Source organism: Triturus cristatus, chromosome 10 (assembly GCF_964204655.1).
Source record: "Triturus cristatus chromosome 10, aTriCri1.1, whole genome shotgun sequence".
NCBI lineage: Eukaryota > Metazoa > Chordata > Amphibia > Caudata > Salamandridae > Triturus > Triturus cristatus.
In genome coordinates this window covers 1,122,452,001-1,122,473,279 of record NC_140593.1, presented here as the reverse complement: position 1 = coordinate 1,122,473,279, position 21,279 = coordinate 1,122,452,001, and the positions used below count along the sequence as shown (strand labels likewise).

The 21,279-nt window shown below is 48.0% G+C and overlaps 1 protein-coding gene across 1 annotated transcript in view; it reads right to left on the bottom strand.

Annotated features, from left to right (window-relative positions):
* LOC146796679 (uncharacterized) overlaps positions 1-21,279 on the bottom strand; it is a 482,771-nt gene that overhangs the window by 118,956 nt on the left and 342,536 nt on the right. The window contains exons 102-104 of the mRNA XM_085631367.1: positions 21,101-21,268; positions 20,721-20,855; positions 1,551-1,606 (exon numbers count right to left, since the gene is read on the bottom strand). Coding sequence (XP_085487493.1) covers positions 1,551-1,606; positions 20,721-20,855; positions 21,101-21,268 — 359 coding nt within the window. The remainder of the gene's footprint in view (positions 1-1,550; positions 1,607-20,720; positions 20,856-21,100; positions 21,269-21,279) is intronic.

Below are 21,279 nucleotides of genomic sequence, written 5' to 3'. Positions count from 1 at the left end.
AAAAGACAGCGATCTTGGTTCTTTCAACAGAAAGGTGCAGGGGCGGAAAAGGCAGCGCAATGGGAGGCGTTGAGATTTTGCTGTGCAAAGCTAATGATTAAGGCCCACTAAGTTATTGCCGTTGTGGGATCTCATAAATTGACTCAGCTCTATAGACTGGCATTGGCCGTTACACAGGACGATGGGAGGCCCCTCTATGAGGGAAAAAGCAGCCTGGCCACAAGAACTGCGAACTTAGGGAGAAACAGTCCTCTGTAGACGCCGTTTTCAGTACATGCAGTAGGTCCAATGGCTTCACGAGTCATTGAAGGCTTGAGAACGGGATCATCATAGTAGTAACAGCAGTAGTGAGGAGATAGAATCCTCATGAAATGGCGGCATGAGAGCAGGACCATTGACTATATATAGGCATAGTCCAGAAAGGCGCCCAACCAAATCAAATATCAGGTCAGTCAGTCAGATCTAAGGGCTTAACAACCTATGAGGGCTGGACACAATTTAAAACAGAGACAACGATTTATTACCATCCTCGAATTACACTTTCAAAATAACTAGAGGGGTAAAGTACTCACGATGTCTTTGAATTGCCGCCATTTTAAAATCAGGCAAAGTACGGCAAACCTAATGTCTTCAAGATGCCGCTCTCTATTTGTTTGACAAGCAAGTTCCATCTGACCTGCGATAATTTGTGATTCTGCTGACAGGGGCCATTCAGTCTCAGAGTGTTACATAAACAGGACATAAGTGATTAAATGTACTTTTTTATTGACCTTAGAGAAGGAGTAGGTGTGCGGCAGCCATGACTGCCTGCTGAAAATATTCTGTCCCCGATGGCTCTTCATTTAAAGTTTATTATTATTCTGACTACTCCTGACTAAATATCAAGTCTGTAACTGCCACTGCTGTTATCGCTAACTTAACTCGCCTATTTTTGAGATTTTCTACCCCATAGTTTTCACAGAACATATCACTAAGATAACATTTAAACCTGTGTATCTGTTTCAATATCATCCTATATCCTATGGTGCAGTTCCTTTAAAACCAAAAACACTTCACTTCAAACATTGCCCTTATGATTTCCCCACACTGTAAGGTGCTTTTAAATTCCTGTTATGCTTGTATGGCTCCCTGTGAGGCTGTGCTCACATTAGCCTAATATTGGTACCATGTAAAGCTCCTCCTATAGGTTACTAGATCCAAAAATCCTAACCTCCCTTGTTTTTAGGTTGGTATTTCACCCTGAATGTTTTCTTTATACCAAGGACACAAATTAACTAATTTCCCATACTGCTACTTATTCAAACATATAAACATTCAGCAACATAGAACAGGGACAAGCTGTTTTTAAGCTGCCAAACCAACTACTTTTTTGTTTTTATCATACTGTAAAGGCGATGGCTGCCATTTAAAACAATTGGCCCCATAATGCAGCATATCAGAGTCTGGCAGAAGGAATTTCAGGGGGACATGCACCAATAGGTGGTTTTAGTCTTCTGTCTAATAAGAAAACCACGTCTAGAATCAAAAGATGGAAAATTAAAATTTCTTACCGAGAGTATTGTTGTATGGTTATGGATTTCAGGATGGTTTGGAACAACACTCCAGCCTGTTACAATAGGAGAGACAATACTTTATTATTTATTAAGCTAGAACAGGTAATAAGACATCTACATTACATTTTCACTTTCCTTGTATGATTTTGAGTACTAGTAGGGATAGTAACAGTTATTGACAAAAACGTACTGCTTAAAGCCAGCAGCTTCACCTTTATATGCATATATTTTGCACACCGGCCTGAGATATGGGGTGAGGAAGGCATGGTCAGACAGCTTACCCAACATAAAAAGTATGGGATGTAATAAGAGCTTATCATGTCGAGCAACATCAGCCCTTTCCGGGAGCATTGGAGTGTTTTTCTCGTTATACGGCTGCTCGTGTATTTTATCAGTAATAGAACAAAACAATTGATTTTACTGCATACGCTTCCAACTATATGGGGTGAAAGGACACAGCCAGTTCTGAAGTGAAACTCATGACATATTCCAATATTTCAAATTCTGAAACAGAACCAAGAAGGAGTATTTATCATTAGCAGGAAGTGATGTAAAAGTCAATAAGAAAATTGTGTTGGCAAATCTGTTAGAGCTCCTTTCAAAGCTTGGTGGCCAAAGGATCCCTTAACAAAGGGAGCCATAAAACTACTACCTACTGATAGCTTTCCAAAGTGTCTCAGTATCATATAGCTAGACCAGCCTATAACTTGTACATACGGTTGCACAACAGAGTGCATAGAAACCTCATCTATTGGTGTGAGTAACTGTTGTTACCGCGCACCATAAGATTGCTGTAATTATATCGTTGGAAAGGAGGGCAGGCTGTGATTGATAACTGTTAGAAATTGGGTTGTTGGTTGACTGAGGTGTGAGCCCTGGTCAAGCAGCAGTCTTAATCTTAGTCAAGGTAAGGACAAATGAACCCCAAAGTAACCTGTGCTAAACATTTCAAACAGTAAAACAATGGAAACATCCCACAAACAGATCCTACACCAGGTTATTTAATGTTGCTAAATAGCTACTTAATACATCTAATGGTACATAGTGAAGCGATATGTATGATTACCATCTTGAGGAATCAAAACAGTTTACTTTTCAACTTCTCATTTATATTTGAGTTTGGACCTAAAGTGTGTCTTCTCAAGCCTGACTATGGAGTGCAGAAGGGGATATCCCTTTCTGTACATCTCTAACTGTGTTCAGTAAGTGTGTGCCACTATAACCTTGATAGTAATGGGATAGGCTATACATATAACCTGGCCTCCTAGCTGCAGGTGTTTTCATCAGCTAAGATATTCTAGCTGTACAGGCTTCTAATGTGTTGGGGTGTAAACTCTCACTCGATCATTAAATCCTGTACCAAAGCATCTTCAAATGTATAGTTGTGGAAGAAGAGAAGAAAGGCAGAAATCCCTAAACTACAAACTGTGAAGTTCATAGGAAAGTGAAGCAAAGTGGACTACAAGAAAGGCAGTATTTGAAGTACCACAGTGCATGACAGCAGCCAGATACAGCTAGGAAAAGACTGGGCAGCATGGGATAAAGGGAAGTGCTGAAGGGAACAGAGGAGCTCACTGATAGAGCAGATAATGAGTGATCACACAGTTGTTTGCAGCCCTAAAGGGAAAGCAATTGGAACCACTAAAGAGAGTGGGCTGCTGGAGAAATAGTGGTACCTAGTGGAAGATAGGATTAATGTAAGCACCTGATACAGTGCCTAATTTAAGCTGGTGGATGCTGATGGGACCCGCCGGCACTCATTTTTGGGGACCAGCAATTATTGTTCTTCATCAGATATTGACCGCAAGGAAGAGACAGAAAAACACACAAATGGGAAAGCAGGGGGGACAGAAGTACAGAAAAATGAGCATGAAGGTAGAAAACAGAGACCAGCAGGAGTGAATTAAAGGAGGAGCAGTGTCTTATAGTGAATTATAGAGGCCTGAGGTGAATCCAAAACTACAGAGCCTTGGTATTTGGTGTGCTGATTTTTAATTAAACCATCAGAGTAAAGTTTTGGACACTGGCGCTCATTCTTTTATAAATTAAGCACTGACCTGATTTGACCATTGAGGGTAGCAGTAAACAAAGGCAAAACCATCCGGTAGTTTGGGAGAAAGGAGACCAAAGAAGGGAGGGGACTAGACATTAAAAAGGAGGCCAAGAAGAAGGAAGCACTGATTGTCAATTCTATGAGCTTCGATACTACCCTCTTATTGAGATTGAAGGGCTAGAGGTTGATGTTGAATGACAAGAGCCTGAACTGCATAAAGAACCAATTACATTGTACCTATTCAGTTGGAGGGTGAATCAAAACCCTTACATCTACCATTGATGCACTCTGTGTTGACTGTCTCTATAACTGATGCACTCTGTTTTGGCTGCCTCCTCTATCACTGGTGTTAGAAACGTAGAGCTTCATGTAATAAATAAAGCAAGACCAAAACGTCATAAATTCAATTAGTAGAACAAGAGATATCAAATTCCAAAGTTTGTAGAGAAAATAGTGCCAAAAGATGTAAAACGCTAACTAGGGAATCTGGTCTCACTGGACAAAGTCACAAGTTCAGGCCGACCATGATAGAGCGTGAGCAGGCTACAGGGACTCAGTTAGGACCACTGAACAGAGTACCTTAGATCCTGGTTTGCGGAGGATTGCATGGATCCGTGTCATAGATGCGTTGCACGGTCGAGGCGATATGTCAGTTCCAAAATGCGGTGTGAGATCCTGTGTAGATGTCGAGGATAATGTCAACGGAGCTTGCGATATCAGAGATATCAGGTGCATTCGGGGTGATGCGTCGGTTCCAACGAGCTGCAAAGCTGCGATGTGGAGTCTGATGTTGTCGACGAGAGATGTAAGGGCCTGTGGCAATGATACGTCATGCAGTGGCAGTCCCAAAGGTGATGAGTGCTGCGGTGGCGATGAGAGTCTTAGCTATGGGCCCAATCCATGCAGCAGCGTAGATGTGTCGGTTCTGCTCCAGGTTGCGCCGCGCAGCAGAGGTGATGCGCTGGTTCGGCTGGATCCACAGAGGCTGGCAAAGCACCTTAAGTCCACTTCCAAGGGTCCAGGACTGAGGTGGCACCACTTGGCAGTGTAGACTCACAGATGGCAGATTCTAGGTGCAGATTCAAGGTTGTTGTAAGCATGTTATGTCCCTGAGGCTTTAGATCAGGAGGCCAGCAACCAGCCTTTGGAGGCACTCTGGATTCAAGTGATGTGGGTCCAGTCCTTCTCACCCAGGCATGAGGGCAGCAGGCCAGCAGAGCAGCAGTTCCTTCAGAGTAGCAGTCCATCAGAGCGGAAGTACTTGTAGCAGCACAGCAGTTCTCCTTCCTGGCAGAGTATCTACGGGTCCAGAAGTATACTGAAGTGGTGGTATCTGAGGTCCTTCTTTTATCCACAGATGTGCCTGTGAAGAAGGAAGAAGCTTGTAGAGGCATCCCTTTGAAGTGCAGAGATGCCCTGCCTTCCCTGCCCGGGATACAGACTAACTACAGAGGATATGCAGCCCTGTGTGTGGAGACAGGGAACAACCTATTCAGGTGTAAATGAGGCTGGACCCGGCTCCTCCCTCCCATCCTGCCAGTGATGGCCCATTCAGTCACACCTAAGTTCCCATTGTGTGCGGCTGTCTAGGAGGAATATACAAAGCACAACTGCCAACTATGTCCAGTTATGTGACCAGAGACAGGCTGCAGGCACCAAGTGGCTAAGACAAGAAAATGCCAACTTTCTAAAAGTGGCATTTTCAGGATTGTAATTCAAAATCCGACTTCACCATAAGTTAGGACGTTACATTAGGATTCCAGAGATATCAAACATAATCATTTATCTCTTGCCCTTTGGAAATTATACGTATAAAATGTAATAAGGCAACTTCAATGTTATCCTACAGGAGAGACAGTCCTTTCAGTAGTGAAACATGAATTTAAGAGTTTTTAACTACAAGGACATGTAAAACAGAAACGTACATGGCTAACATTTTAATTACACTGTACCCTGCAATTAGGACTGTCTAGGGTCTACCTTAGAGGTGACTTACATGAATTCAAAAGGAAGGTTTGGGCCTGGCAAAAGGTTTCTTTTGCCAGGTCAACATCACAGATGAATACTCCACATACAGGCTCTGCAGTGGCAGGCCTGAAACATTTTTAAAGGGCTACTTAAGTGGGTGGCATAATCAGTGCTGCAGGCCCACAGGTAGCATTTAATCTACAGGCCCTGGGGACATATAGTGCACTTTACTAGGGACTTATAAGTAAACTAAATATGCCAATTTGGTATAAGCCAATGTTACCATGTTCTAGGGAAAGAGCACACGCACTGGTTAGCAGTGGTCAAGTGCTAAGGCCTGTAAAAACAAAGCTAGCAAAATCAGGAAGTCTGAAGGCAAAGAAAATCAGGCAAAAACCACTCCAAGGATGCCAGGTCTAACAATAACCTCCCAGTCTTTTGATCTGAGTCTGCCCTTATATCTGGGCTTTGCAGAAATGTCCTATTTCCTCACCAGCAGTGTGAGACTTAATGGTCATGATATTCTAATTTGTGAAATACATCTATCTGTCTATCTACTGCAGCTCACTAGAAAGAATGGCCACATATGCAAATGAAATGTATTATCCTCTTGAATTTATCTTCTGATATAAATCCCTAAAACAAGGCAGTGTGTCCATCATGCTTCTCCATGCCCCGAACAAAGGTTTTGCAACAACAGTTATTTGACGAGAGTCTAATGAGGTTTTGATGAGAGCAAAATTTACTCACTTGTTCAGATCCTGCGGTTGAGGAAATGTTGATACATTGGAGATATTTTGAAAAGATATATGTAGTTGGAATTTCTGCTACTAGAATGTTCATTGGAGGATGGCAAGAGTGAGGTAAAGGGTACACCAAACTATTTAAATGGACATCTGTTGGAAAAGTGAGAATCGCTCCTGGACACTTTCATTAACTGCTCCATAAGTCTACATCCTATTCTCCTCCATTGCATTTCTCATCGCCCATGGCTCTCACCATTTCATAAACCTTCCCTTTGTTTTCTACTTCTTTCATCCAGTGCGCTAATTCTTTCCTTCACTCCTCTATCTGTCATGTATCATCCTTCATAATCTCCTAACAGCTTTTCTTTCTTTTAAATTAAGAAACAGCGAACCTATGTGCAATATATCAGCTGTCTCTAACTTCCTCAAAAACATTAATCATGTATTGACATGACCTGACAGGCTTTCAAGAACCACAGACCTAGGATTGAAATTCTAACTTAGAAGTCCTGATTGCTGAAGTAAGTCTCTGATCTCGTAGTCCGCCTAATTTAAAGGGTTATGGGAAGGAGGTGGTGAGAGTAGAGATTGGACTTGAAGGCTAAGGTGCAGATTTCAAACCCAAGACTTGTTTTGACAGCTGGCTCCTCCACAAACTGCTTCCAATCTGTTAAATACTACCTCAGCAACTCAAAAGAAAGTATAATAAAAAAAGGCAGCTTGGTTAGTAAGTTTTAATTCAGATATAAATTACGAATAGAGCTCTTGAAGTTTAAATATACTTGCAGCATTGCCGTATTCAACATGACGTAACTTTATCTTCACAGTTAGTAAGTGTTATATCCTTTCTCTTCCGTAGGCTCTTACAGCCTTAAGCTGTGGTTCTGTTCACACTGTTCGTTTCTTAGTGACATCATGTAGAATGTCCAGGTGTTGCCTAGGTGGCTGTTTGTTATATTCTTGGAGGATTTGAAGAGCAGTTGGAGTCTGATCTGGATCTAAATATATATCCTTTTTGCTGTGTAGCTATTCTACAATAAAGCTGGACTGAACTCATCTATGTGTTGCGGTATCATCACTACAATTTGTGGCAACGAGGATGGGATCCAGCATGCATCTGACTTTCTTTACATGCGTTAAGACTGTTCTTTATCTGCGCCCTGCGACTCTCACCGCATCGCTCAAAGACCCCTACTGTGCCCTGCGACTCACACCGCATCGCTCAAAGACCTCTACTGTGCCATGCGACTCACATCGCATCGTTAAATCGCATCGCTATCTGCGCCCTGCGATTCACAACGCATCGCTCAAAGACCACTACTGTGCTCTGCGACTCACACTGCATCGTTAAAAGAATCCTTTTCCACAACGCATTATTCAAGGATTCATCGTCAGACCTGGGCAATTGTATCGCTATTTCCTCATTTATTCCTGGCATGGGTTTTTCCTTATAAGCTCACGTTAGTAAAAAAAATTCAAACTTAAACCTCACCTGTTATCGACTCCTTTCCGAGTGTCTTCAGGGAGGTACTACGCCATTTCTCTACATTTTCAGATCCCGACTTGCCCGGCCAACGTTCATGGCCTTGAATTACTGAGCATGCGCAATGGTAGTTTCCTGCACTTGCGTAACAGTAGGCCTGTTTGCCTGGCCTGCCTGAGCTGTACGCTTCACTATATGCTGTATCCGTTGCCTAGCAACTCTTCAAACTTTCGCCTCCGGCAGTTTTCGACCCAACTGAACTTTCAGCACATAACTATATCATAAGCCGATCATGACGATCAGCACGTCAATTTTTATCAGAATCTTGTTCTTTCAAGTTTTTCGTGTGAATTTGATTACATTTTTTTTAAAAGCTGCATATCTTTTGCCAGTATTTTCCTGTCCTCACGGTGATTCGCACACCTACTTAGTGCGGATGATGAAAAGGAGATTTGGACATTAATCTTCATTCTAGTTGTATTCACGGTGGTTCGCACACCTGCTGTTTGCGGATAATTAAACGGTGATTTACACATCTGTTACTTGTGTTTAGTGCAAATGGAATTACAGTGATTCTCTCTCCTGTTTTCATATTTCTCTCCTTTTGCATGTTCTCTTTTTACACTATATACTCTCTCTTAATTTTTTTATTTTAGAATGACATATTTCTGTTTATTTTCATCTGTTTTTTTTTTTGATAAACAATTTTTTATTGGAGATTTTGAAAAACACAGTATTAAAACCTTGCGCCTGACAACCACCACTGTACCTTCACACAGGTTGAAAGCATGCCCCCCCTCGTCCCCACCCGAGCCCTGCCCCCCACCCCTACCCCCAAAGCGCCCAATCACAGTATATTGCCCAACCACTTCCCCCATACCCTACGGTATTTCTTAGGACAGCCCCTCGCCTGATAGAGAGTACGTTCCTGGGCCGCGCACCAGTCCACACCAGCACTCCATTTAGCCAAAGTAGGCGGCCGTGGGTGTTTCCATGCCGCTGCAATGTCTCTCTTTGCCACCATGAAGGCCGTCATAAGGAACAGTTTCTCTGCACGAGTGCCTTGTAGACCGTCCGTGATGCCCAGCAGGGTGTGCCTAGGGTTATGTGGTACCTCCCAACCCAACACCTCCGTGAGGTCGGCCTCTATGCCCCTCCAGTAATCTCTTAGGTCCGGACAGGACCACACCATATGGAGAAAGTCGGCCGGGTCAAAGCCACAGCGGGGGCAAGATGCGGTGACAGAGAGGCCCGCTCGGTGTAGACGTGCCGGTGTGAGATATGCAGTATGGAGGTAGTATATCTGAATCAGCCGCAACTTGGCAGAGGCCGTCACCAGCTGGGGGGCCATAAGGGCGTCCCTCCAGTCCACCTCGTCCAAGGGCCCCACCCAACCCTCCCATCTCTCTCTCAAGCCATCCTGAACCGCGGGGGTATTGTTAATAAGTGAGCGGTGTATACGGGAGATACCCCCCCTCCCCAGGTTACCCAGCAAGACCTGAGCTTCAGGGGGACTGTGGTCTGGCAGTCGAACATCTAAAGGAGTATAAGTGCGTATGGCATGGCGCAGCTGGAGGTACCTATAAAACTGTGACGAGTGAAGGGAGAAGCGTTCCTGTAGCTCTGCGTATGAGCACATGCGCCCCCCCCGCCAGACGTCCCCCAACTGGGAGATGCCGAGCAGGTCCCATGACCTAAAGCCCTCCAGGGCAGTAACGTCCCGCAACAGCACCCCGTGCCAAAGGGGAGTGGCGCGAGTCAGCCGCCCAGTCCACCGGGTATGGCGAAGCGCCGCTCGCCAGGCCAGGAAAACCGCCCTAGTGATTCCGGGGCAAGAAGAGGGGATGGGAGCTCCGTACAGGCGATCTAAAATGCAGGGAAAACCCAAATCGGCTAGTTCCAACCTATAGGCCGGGTCGGACCATCCCCCTCCGAACCAATCGTGAATGACGAGAAGGCGAGTGGCCAAATAGTAGAGGTATAGATTGGTCATACCCAACCCTCCATCAAAGGTGGGTAGACGACACGTCGACAAGGCCAGCCGCGGCCGTCCACCGCCCCAGAGGAATCGAGTCGCCAGCCCGTCCAGCTCGCGGAACCAAGGCCGCGGAAAGGACACGGGGGTGTTTTGTAAGATGTACAGGAACCGGGGAAGGATCATCATTTTGTAGAGTGCCACCCTCCCCAGCGGATTGAGCGGGAGCGGTTGCCAGCGCGTCAGGTCAGCCTTGGCCTTTTTGACCAGGGGAGCCACATTGAGGGCCCAGCTCAGTTCCGGGAGCAGAGAGACCCAAATGCCCAGGTATTTAAAGGACAGCCGGCGAAGGGGAATCCTGTCCTGCCAGTCAAAGCATTCCCGAGAGGGGTGCAGAGGCACAAGGACCGATTTGTGCGAGTTTAAGAAGAGGCCAGACACGCGGCCAAAAAGGCCCAAGAGATGGAGGGCACGGGGACCAGATCGCGCCGGGTCGCTGAGATACAATAACACGTCGTCCGCATAAAGGGCTATTCTGTCGGGCGCAAGACCCGGCCACTCCCAGCCCCGAAGAACAGGGTCTGTGCGGACCAGGGCAGCAAGGGGTTCCATAGCGAGGGCAAAGAGGAGAGGCGACAGTGGGCATCCCTGCCGCGTCCCCCGACCGATCCGAAACGGCGTCGACAACGCCCCGTTAACTAGCACTCGAGCACGAGGGCGCGCGTAGAGGACCCGCACCATTCCGACAAATTTGGGGCCGAAACCCATATGAGTCAGGACCTCAAATAGGTAGGACCACCCAACCGAATCAAACGCCTTCTCAAAGTCGGCAAGTAGGAGGGTGAGATATGGGGATATGCGGTGGCGATGAGCCAGGGCCACGTGAAGTCGACGGAGGCAATGGCGAGTACCGCGGTCCGGCATGAAGCCACATTGGTCCGGGTGCACCAGGTGGGGCAGAAAGGGCCGAAGCCTCTGTGCCAGGACCGCCGCGTAGAGTTTGATGTCCGTGTTGATGAGAGAGATCGGTCGGTACGCTGACCTGTCGCAGGAGGGCGGCGCGGACTTGGGCAGGACCACAATCGTGGCCATATCGGCCTCTGGGCGGAAGGAACCGCGTTCAATCGCGTCAGCATAAAGGGCGCTCAACCGAGGGATCAGGAGGTCCTTGTAGGCGGCGTAAAGTTCTTGCGGGAATCCGTCCGGTCCCGGGGTCTTCCCCGCCGACGTGCGCCCAATTGCCTCCCCAATCTCCTCCAGAGAGATGGGCACCTCCAGACTCTCCCAGTCACTGGACCGAAGACAAGGCAGTTTGAAATTGTGAGTTGCCAGCAGCGAAGCTAGAGACAAATCCGACGCCCGGGCCCGGTATAGCTGAGCATAGTATTGAGCGAAGGCGTTGGCCATGGCCACGGAGGTGGACTGAAGCTGGCCTTCTGAATCAGTGACCGCCGGTATGATGCGCGACGCCCCGGGGTAGGTAACCAGCCGGTGCAGCAGAGCCCCATTCTTGTCCCCCCACCCGTAGACCCTCGCCACCGAGGACCGCCAGAGAAGCTTGGCCGCATCCATTGACCGTTGGTGAATCTCGTCCCGCAGAAGCCGCAGTTGACGATCTACGGTCGGATCCCCATCCGCGGACAGAGATTGTTCCAAACGTAACGCCCGGGCCTCGCAAGCAGTAAGTTGCTGAAGCTGCGTCTGGCGGTGCCGCACCACCAACGCCTTGGCGGCCCCCCTGATGGTGGCTTTACCCGCCTCCCAGAGGGTGCCCGCCGAGGAGACAGACCCGTCGTTGTCATTAAAGTACTGCGCCAGCGCGGACCCTACCTCCTTGCAGAGTCTCTTATCTCGGAGAAACCAGGCGTTGAAGCGCCACATTTGACGGGCCCCGTGGGGCGGGGGCCCCAGACCCAGGAGGACAGGGGAATGATCAGATATCCCTCTAGGAAGAATGCGGACATCTTGGATGCCCGCACACTCGGTGGACGGGACAAAGATTGCGTCAATCCGCGCATGAGTGTGGTGGGCGGCCGAGGTGTAGGTGTATTGCCGCGCGCGCGGATGCCAGATACGCCAGGCGTCGCACAAGCCCTGAGCCTCCGCCCACCCCACCAGCTGTTTAGCCCGCGCGGCGCGGGGCGTCGAGACCGGTCCAGAAGAGTCAAGCAATGGGGCAGAGACAGCGTTGAAGTCCCCACCCAGAACCACAGCACCCGGCGGTAGAGCGGCCAGCAGGGACGCGGCATGGGATAATGCTTGGGCCAACCCGGTGGGTGGCGCGTAGAGCGAAAGAAAAGTAAGCGGCCGACCTTCCAGTGTGCCACAGACTGCGATCCCCATCCCCTGGGGGTCACGGGCCACCCGGGTAAAGACAAAGGGAACAGAACGGCGCAGCAGGACGGCGACCCCCCGAGACCCGCGGGAGAACCCAGAGTGCCACACCCGATCGTACCCGTATCTGGCCAAGAAGGGACACCTCTCGCCTAGCAAATGGGTCTCCTGAAGAAGGAGCACGTCGATCTCATTACGGTGAGCATATTTAAGGACTGCAGTGCGTTTGAGTCTGTCTAATAGGCCATTCACGTTCCATGACAGGATGCGCATAAGCGCTTTGGAGGGGAGGTCATCCATGGGAGCGAGGGGAACAGAGCATGCCAGAAAGGAAGCGGCCAGAAGAAGCCAGGACCACGGGTCCTCCACCAGGGAGGGGCAACGGACCACGCGTGAAGGCAAGCGGCAGCAAGGCGCGCATGAATGAATGCAAGGTGAGGCGCAGCAGTGTGTCGAGTGTGGTGTAGTAACAGACGCCCAAAGAAAACCAAAACCAAAACCAACCCAAACAAAACAGTCCCTTAAGAAGAAACAGCCAACAAACCCCCAACCCCAGACCCCCACCCCCCACCCTACACTTCAAAAACGGAAGCATCTGTCGCCCGAACAACCCAACAGGTACGAGACCCCAAGCCTAGATGCTCGGGTGTGGAGAACGTAGTGGACCCCTCCAGAAGAACGGATTTCAATGATACGTCCCAGGTAGTTGTAAGAAAGCGTAGGAGTGGAAACCCCCTCCACCCCTCCATCAAATAAGGCAATCACCCCTCCCCGTAGAGATTTGGCTCAGTCAGCAAGTTACATGGCGGGACTACGGGAGAGGTCAGACAAGTCAGACTGTATGGTGAGGGGGGCGGGAGATCCCCCCGGTCCGGGCGACAGGCGGCGCCGGGGACCCCCAGCCACGTGAGATGATGCGCCAGAGGAGGCCGAAGAGTCCCTCACACGCCTCTCAGAAGCATTGGCAGACCTGGTTCGGGCCACCGCCCCTCCGCGGCGCAGCCGGGACTGCGTGCGTTTCCTGCGCCGAGGTCGTCGGGTTCCAAGCACCTCTTTGCCCCGGGCCCCCGTAGCGGGCGACATCGCCGCGGCATGGCGCAGAGGCTTCTCCTCCGTGAGCCAGGTCCAGGCTGCCCGAGGGGTATCAAAGAAGAGAGTCTTGTCCTGGAAAACAACACGGAGGCGGGCCGGGAATTGGAGCTGGTACTGAAGACCCAGGGAGCGCAGCTTTTGCTTCACCTCTGTGTAGGAGCGGCGCTGCTCCTGGACCTCCCGGGTGTAGTCCGGAAAAATCATGATGGTGTGATTGTCAAAGGTCAAGGGGCCACGCACTCGCGCCTCCCGCAAGATAGCGTCTCTGTCTCTGAAATTAAGGATTCGGAGGATAAACGGGCGCGGGGGAGCCCCCACAGGAGGTTTGGCCGCCAGAGACCGGTGCGCCCTCTCCACCACAAACCAGGTCGACAGCCCGGTCTCCGGCATCCAGGACTTGAACCATTGCTCGAGGAAATCGTCGGCGCGGCCAGATTCCACTCCTTCCGGAAAGCCCACCAGGCGAAGGTTGTTACGACGGGCACGATTTTCGGCGTCCTCTGCCCGCCGGTGTAGTTCTTTAGAGTGGGTGGTGAGTTCTCTGACCTGGTCTTGCAGCAGTTGAATGTCGTCTTCCGCTGTGGAAATCCGGGATTCTGCCTCCGTAATGCGGGCCGTGGCGTTGCGGAGGTCCTGCCGTAGGAGCGCAACGTCGACCTTCACCTCGCCAACCATCCCCTCCAGGGAGGTGCGGGAGGCGTCGATGGCCTGAAGGATGACGGCCAAGTCTTTATTCGGGGCCGAAGCCCCCCCCCCACCCGGAGGGTCCGAGCATGCAAACTGGTCGATCCTCGTCTGGTGGGACGTACCCGGCAACTTGGATCCCCTCTCCTTGCCCATGGCGGACCGAAGAAGTAGGGGCCCGATCCGTGAGGAGGCCCGGAGGACAGCAGGCGACTCCTGCTCCACAAACGCGGCACCGCTCCACACAGGCCAGCGAGGGAGGAGGTCGGGGGCAAGGAGGAAGGGCACGGGCACCCCCCAACCGCTTCGTCAGGGTCCGACCAGGCCGCCGTCACCGCGGCGCGCGCCACTAGCCAAAGCGGTCACCCGCTATCCAACGGTGGGTTGCTGGGGGCCACCGAGGCGTCGTCCGGTCAGGGCAACAGGAGACTCCAGGGCCGAGAGCCCAGCCCCCCCTAAATCCTGGGGCAGGAGGGGGCTCGAAGGGGGGGGCCCCCCCGCCAGCAGTGGTCCCGGGGCAGCGATTCGGGGGCGCAGGGGGTCACCACCCCATCCAGCACAGGTTGGCGCCAACAAGAAACGATTAGTCCAAGTGCTGCACCCCACCGGGAGTCCGCCAGGGGAAAGCAGCAGGAAGGGGCCCCCTCAAGCCGCCACAACGCGACAGTTCCGATCCCCCCAACCTGGGTCTCTCTCTCTGCGCGGGCCGACCTGCCCGCCGATGAGGGCTACGCCACCCCCAAGAAGCGCCCCTCCAGCTTCTCCCGTCCCGGCTCACCTCAAAGTCACCGCCAACCGGGGCCCAGATCACAGCTCCTCCGGGCGTGAGGCTGCCAACAACGAGTCTGCGCTCCTGTAGGGCTCTCCCGGATTCCAGCAGCCAGGGACCCACCAGGGGGGGCACAGCGGGGCGGCCAAGGAGATCCACCTCCCAAGAGGCATCAGCGGCAGTCCAGACCTCCAGGCGGCCCAGCGCCGCCAAGGCGAATGCGGGTCGATCTCCCCGCCGACTAGGGCCCCTTTTCCGCCAGGCGAGCGCCGGTGATCATCGGCAGGGGCAGGTCAGCCAGTGGCAAGCGTGGGGCCTGTGCCCCTCGTGGCGCGCCGGGGCCTCGCGTAGCGGGCAGCGCCGCACACAGAACCAGAAGGACGCAGCCAGGTGCCGGCGCGGCTCGCGGGCCGTCCAGCTCCACCGCGGGGGTGTCGGATGTCTCGAAACTCGGGCCGGGGGTAGTGCGTCAGTTCCTCCACCCGCGCCGGTCTGCAGCCAGGACCTGGGACGGCATCAGTGGAGGAGGATCGGCGCTGAGGGGTCCGGCAGCCGGGAGCCTCACTCCGTTGCGGCCATCTTGGCCAGCGCCGGAACCGGAACTCCATTTTCATCTGTTTTTATTTAGTTTTTTTTTCACGTCATGCAATCTGTAACACCTCCTCCCTCTTTTCTTGAATCCCCTGGTGAACCTCCTGTTCGGTGGGAGGTATGGTTTGATGTTTTTCAAACCTATCTTGGTGCCATTGGTGCTTCCAGATTTAGTAATGAACGTAAAAAATTCCTCCTGCTTCATTCCCTGGGATTTGAGGGAAGGTCTATTTTTAAGCATCTTCTGGAAATTAATCATCCTCCAGAAGATGTTATTGATGTCTACCAAGACACCATCTTGAAACTCAAAACTAGGTTCGATAAACAACCCAGCTTGATGGTCCTCCACCATAAGTTTCTTAAGAGACAGCAATGTGAATCGGAGGATGTTTATTCCTATATCGCAGCCTTACGTATGTTAGCCTCTTTCAATTTGACACGTTCACGGACCAATTGATCAGGGACCAGTTTGTGTGCACTGCAGAGACAAACAAATTCGGTAAATTTGTTATCTTTAGCTAATCCATCATTGGAAGAAACAATTAAAATTGCTAAAAGCATCGAGACTTCTCTATTTTCGCTGAAGGAATTAGAAGTTAAGTCGGTTGATTCAGTCACTGTTGTTGCTGAAAACAATAAGAGCAGACCACAACAAGGTTCTTCAAAAAACAGTTCTTCAAACAATACCAATATAAGTAAAGGTGGTTCAACCTTTAGGTCAGAATTCCAAAATGTCAAGCAAATGTGTTAATGTTGTGGGAATCCACCTCATCAGAAAGGTGGAAGGTGTCCTGGAGCCAACACTATCTGCAATTACTGTAAAAAAAACCTGACATTTTGAAAAAGTTTGTTTGAAGAAGAAGAATCGTAGAAGAACTGTTGCATGTGTATTAGAATCAGATCAGGAATCTGATTCTGATGTAGTCTCTGTAGTCATTGATACTCATGATGCTATTTCCAATGTACGTGATTGCTCTGAATGCGTTGATCCTATTGTTGAGATATATGTTGGAGGTCAATCACTAAATCTTCTTGTTGATTCAGGGGCTAGAATTACAATGTTAACAAAAAAATTGTTCCATGAGATTTGGGGAGATAGAGCTCTCCAACCTCCTGATCGCTCTTCTGTCTAGTATGAGGGTCATAAAATTGATCTTTTAGGTTGCTTCGAGGATTAATTTATATTCCAGGGGAAGGAAATCTGGGGGAAGATCTACGTGGCCATCAAAGGTTTGAGCATTTTGGGCTGGTATCATTAGGGTTTATTTAGAATGATCCTAAAACCAGGTGCACCTGAACAAGTTCTTGTAGTGTCAGATGATCAAGATCTGAGGGGTTGGAATGAACGTTTTCCTACTGTTTTTTCAAAGAATCTTGGAACCATATGTGGGTTTAGACACAAGATTGTCGTAAAGGATTGAGCTTTTTCCATAAAACATAATTTGAGGGGTGTACCCTTCAGTGTGAGAGATGATCTAGAGTCTGAACTCAAGTCTCTGTGCGACCAAGGGATCATTGAACCTACGGAGTAATCACTCTGACTTTCACCCTTGGTCGTCGCACTCAAGAAATGTGGCAAGTTGCGCATTTGTGTAGACTTGAGGTCTCTCAAAAGAGAGATCTGGGTTGACTCTCACCCTTTACCAAAAATTGATGACCTTTTTGCATGTGTTAGGGGGTCACGATATTTCTCCAAACTCGATTTAGCCAGCGCGTACCATCAGATAGAGCTGGATCCAGAATCACGCCCTCTCACTGCTTTTATGTCACCATTGGGTATGTTCCAGTACAAACGGATGCCTTTTGGGCTTGCCTCTGCGGCATCCGTTTTTCAGAGAGTTATGCAGAATATGTTGTGTGGTATTGATGAAGTCCTAGTTTCTCAGGATGATGTGTTGATGCACTCTAATGATGTTCTTTCGCATGAGACTGTACTTAGAGAGGTCCTTGAAATCTTCTAAAAATGTGGTGTAGTTGTAAAATCGGAAAAGTGTAAATTCCTGTGTGATGAAATTGAATATTTAGGTCACCTTATTTCTGGGGAAGGTATCAGGCCTAGGCAGGGATTGCTAGATGCCATCACTCATGCTCCTGCCCCAGTTGATAAGACAGGTGTCAAGTCGTTGCTCGGGCTCCTGGAGTATTATTCCAAGTTTATCCCCAATTATGCCTCTCTTGTACGTCCTATCAGTTCTCTCCTCAGAAGAGGTGTAGTCTTTGTGTGGGGAAATGAATGTGACTCTGCTTTGAGTTCTGTTAAGGACTGTTTAAGAAATAGTGCTGCTCTTAAGCCTTACAACCCGAGTTTGCCATCTTGCATAACAGTTGATGCGAGTCAAGTAAAGTTGGGGGCTGTTTTGACACAAGATGATCACAGTACTGAACATACTGTTGCTTTCGCCTCCAGGGTACTAAGAAGCAGTGACCTTCAATACTCTGTTATTGAAAAGAAACTCTTGTCCTGTCTGTGGGCCATTGAAAAGTTCCACCCCAACGTCTGGGGAAGGTGTTTTTTTGTAGAGAACTGATCACAAGCCATTGATCAATATACTTGGTGAGGATACTGGGAAATGTTGTTCCCCTAGAATTCTTCGCATGGTGTCATGCCTTTATGCAGTACCAATTTGATGTTGTACATCTCATGTGGGAGGAACGTCAGGGCTGACTTTTTGTCTCGTTTTCCCATGGATGTTGGAAAGTGTGATCCTGATTTGACTGACTGTAGTGAGGAAGATTCTGACGATTGTCTGATAGCCTCAATTGATCTACTAGAGCATGGTGTTGGTACAGAAGAGGAGTGATTGAAAGCTCTTGCTGATGATGATGTCTTGCAGCAAGTCTGTGAGTTTGTTAGATCTGGATGGCAGAGAGAGCGTGTTCTTCCTCAAAGTTTACAGCCCTTTTGGAAAGTTGGATCGGAAATTTCTCTGGAGGGACGAATTTTGCTTCGTGCTGACAGACTCATCCCTCCGCAGAATCTCAGAAGAGGTATTATTACAAGTGCTCATGATGGTCATTTAGGGTCCACACTCGCTAGGAGACGGGTTCATGAATGTTTCTGGTGGCCCTCTATGGACAGTAAAATCAATGAAATTGTTGATATGTGCCCTATTTGCCGGTCGGCTGATAAAGGGCTGAAAGTAGTTACACCTCTGCTTATTCCCATTGAATGTCCTGCCGGACCCTGGTCCAAAGTGGGTTTAGATATCATGGGGCCTTTTGATATATCACCTGGTGGATGTCTTTTTGTTCTTGTTTTTATTGATTATGCCTCGAAATGGCCAGAAGTAAAATTTGTCAAGGAGGTTTCCACTAATATCATTATTTCTTTTCTCAAGTATGTTTTCATGCGGGAGGGGTTTCCAGAGACCATAGTGACAGATAATGGTACTCAATTCACCAGTCTAAACTTTGGGAATTTCCTTTTGTCCTGCAACATCAAACATGTAAAGAGTTCACTTTACTATCCCCAATCCAATGGGCTTGTAGAGCGCATGAATAGAGTGGTGGGGGACTGCATTAGGTGGGCCAAAAGTGGGAATTTGGACATTCTCAATCCTCTGGAAAGCATGCTATGGTTTTACAGAACCACTCCCCACTCCACTACAAAAGTTTCTCCTTTTGTGCTTCTAAGGGGAAAAAAGGCGAACACTAATTTAAAACCCGCCTGGATGAACAGGTGGATTAAAGCTGTTCCTGATAGCGATTCTCTTATGGAATTGGTGAGGAAAAATGTTTCATGTTCACAACACAAACAAAAATCATGGTTTGACAAAAAAAATAGTGCAAAGAGGGTTTTGGTTGGGGTCGGAGACATGGTACGGATTAAGTCGCTTTTTCACGTCAAAAAGGGTGCAAGCAAGTTTGGTCCACCCGTTTCTGTCACTAAGGTGGGAAGGAATTCTATTCAAGTTGAAGGGGGAAAGTGGTGGCATGTATGTAAAGTTGTAAAAATTAAGAATGTTTACTCCAAGTTCTTCTGCTGTGTCTTCTGATCCGGTGGTTAATGGACCTTCTGAGGTTTTGCTTTATGGAAGAAAAAGTGCTGTTCCCATAAGGTACAGCATGTGAAATGCAATTTATTATGCTTCCTACTGTTTTCTAATAGTGTATGTTCCCATAAGGTACAGAATGTGAAATGCAAATTGTTATGCTTCGTGTATGTTTTTTTGTTTTTGTTCTTTAGTGAGAAAGGAGGATATGTTATATCCTTTCTCTACCTTAGGTTCTTACAGCCTTAAGCTGTAGTTCTGTTCACACTGTTCCATTCTTAGTGACATCAAATAGAATGCCCAGGTGTTGCCTAGGTGGCTGTTCGTTATATTCTTGGAGGATTTGAAGAGCAGTTGGAGTCTGATCTGGATCTGAATATATGTCCTTTTTGCTTTGTAGCTATTCTACAATAAAACTGGACTGAACTCATCTACGTGTTGCGGCTTCATCACTACAGTAAGTTTTAATTAAAATACACACTATTATCCCAAACTCTTGAATTGTAACTATAGTAGCAGCATAGGAGTATATGTGGTAAGAAGCAAATATATTTACAACAAGTTGTTGAACATAGATTTCGGAGGTTTATCTGTATTTAAGGAATGGTTACTTGCAGTTGAGAATTTTAACAGGAAAATAGGAACGATTCAGTAAAGATGACATTAAATATTATATTTGTTATGTATTGGGTGTTTCAAGATCGCCATGTGCTATTCACCTACCATGAGCTGTTAGCTGTGCGTGGAAGGCTGTTAATGCCTATAGTGGCAACGATAATGTTTGTACTATCAACGCTCCTATTCTGCTATTGCTTTTATTCTTATTCCTCCGTCTGCCTCTGACCATCATTGTGTTTTAAAGTGTTTAAAATGTTTTTAGTAGTTGTACAATTTTTTTAAATACTATTCTGATGTGTGATTGATGCTATGTGTGGATCAATAGTAGAGGTCATTATAAAATATTAAATAAAATGAAAACAACTATAGAAAAGTGTAATGGAAATTTAAACCATAGATACCATACCCAAAACATGTTTTAGGACTAGTAATAAACTGATGTGGCTTGTCAGATGCTGAAAAACATTCCAAAATGAAAACATCTGATGGCCTTTACCAGTTTTCTCTTGGTATAAGTATTTTGTGTTTCTTCATTCACTTACCACAGTTGATATTCCAAGTTTGTATTGTATTTCTCACAATGGGCTAGATTCACAAGGATTTTTTTTAATGAGTAGGTAGGACACAGGAGTGAGTTAGAATTGAAAAGTAAGTATGGAGTAAGTCACGTCTAATCACTATATGTATGGAAAGCTATATGAGTGTGGCTCTCTTTTGTGGAGTAGGATGCATTATTATCTACACAGCATTTTTGCTAATATTTCAGTATAGCTCATGTCAGTACTGGATAATCTCAGCTGTATTTTCTGTGAAGCAAGGGGTGAGAAGTTGAGAGAGGACAAGTAAAATAGAAGAACAGTACCTGAGAAGTGGTCCATTGCTTTGTATTTATTTCATTGATGTTAATTGTTGAAACCACCAATCGGGAAGATGGAATGAGGTTTGCCATATTGTCAGGAACAAGTTGGAAGACGTCGCTTGTCCCACTATTTATAATCTGTGTTTTCAAGAAATAAAGTCATAGTTAGAATGATTAAGCACTCAAAAAAAGAGTGCCAACATACAGACTTTACCCCCACACTCTCGCCTCCTGACTGCTAGGTCGCTGCCCGTTTGAAAACGGAGTTGCACCCCCTAAAGGGAACTATACAATAACCAGATCAGGCAGCCAGTGTACTGCCCCTGAGACTGTCATTAACCCTGTGGTGTACAGCAGTGGTTTGAGGCGTCTTTGATACGCACCAGCTGAACCAATCGCTGCTTCAATGCTGTGGGCGCCGTCGCCATGTAGCTCATGAAAGTGGGATTGCGACCAAGTGTCTGGATTTCACTGGTACTCAGTCCGTCAAGGGATGCAGCTGGGATGCCTGTGGCAAGTGTTCCAAGAGAAATAATACTGGATTCAGTGATCTAAAGCAAAG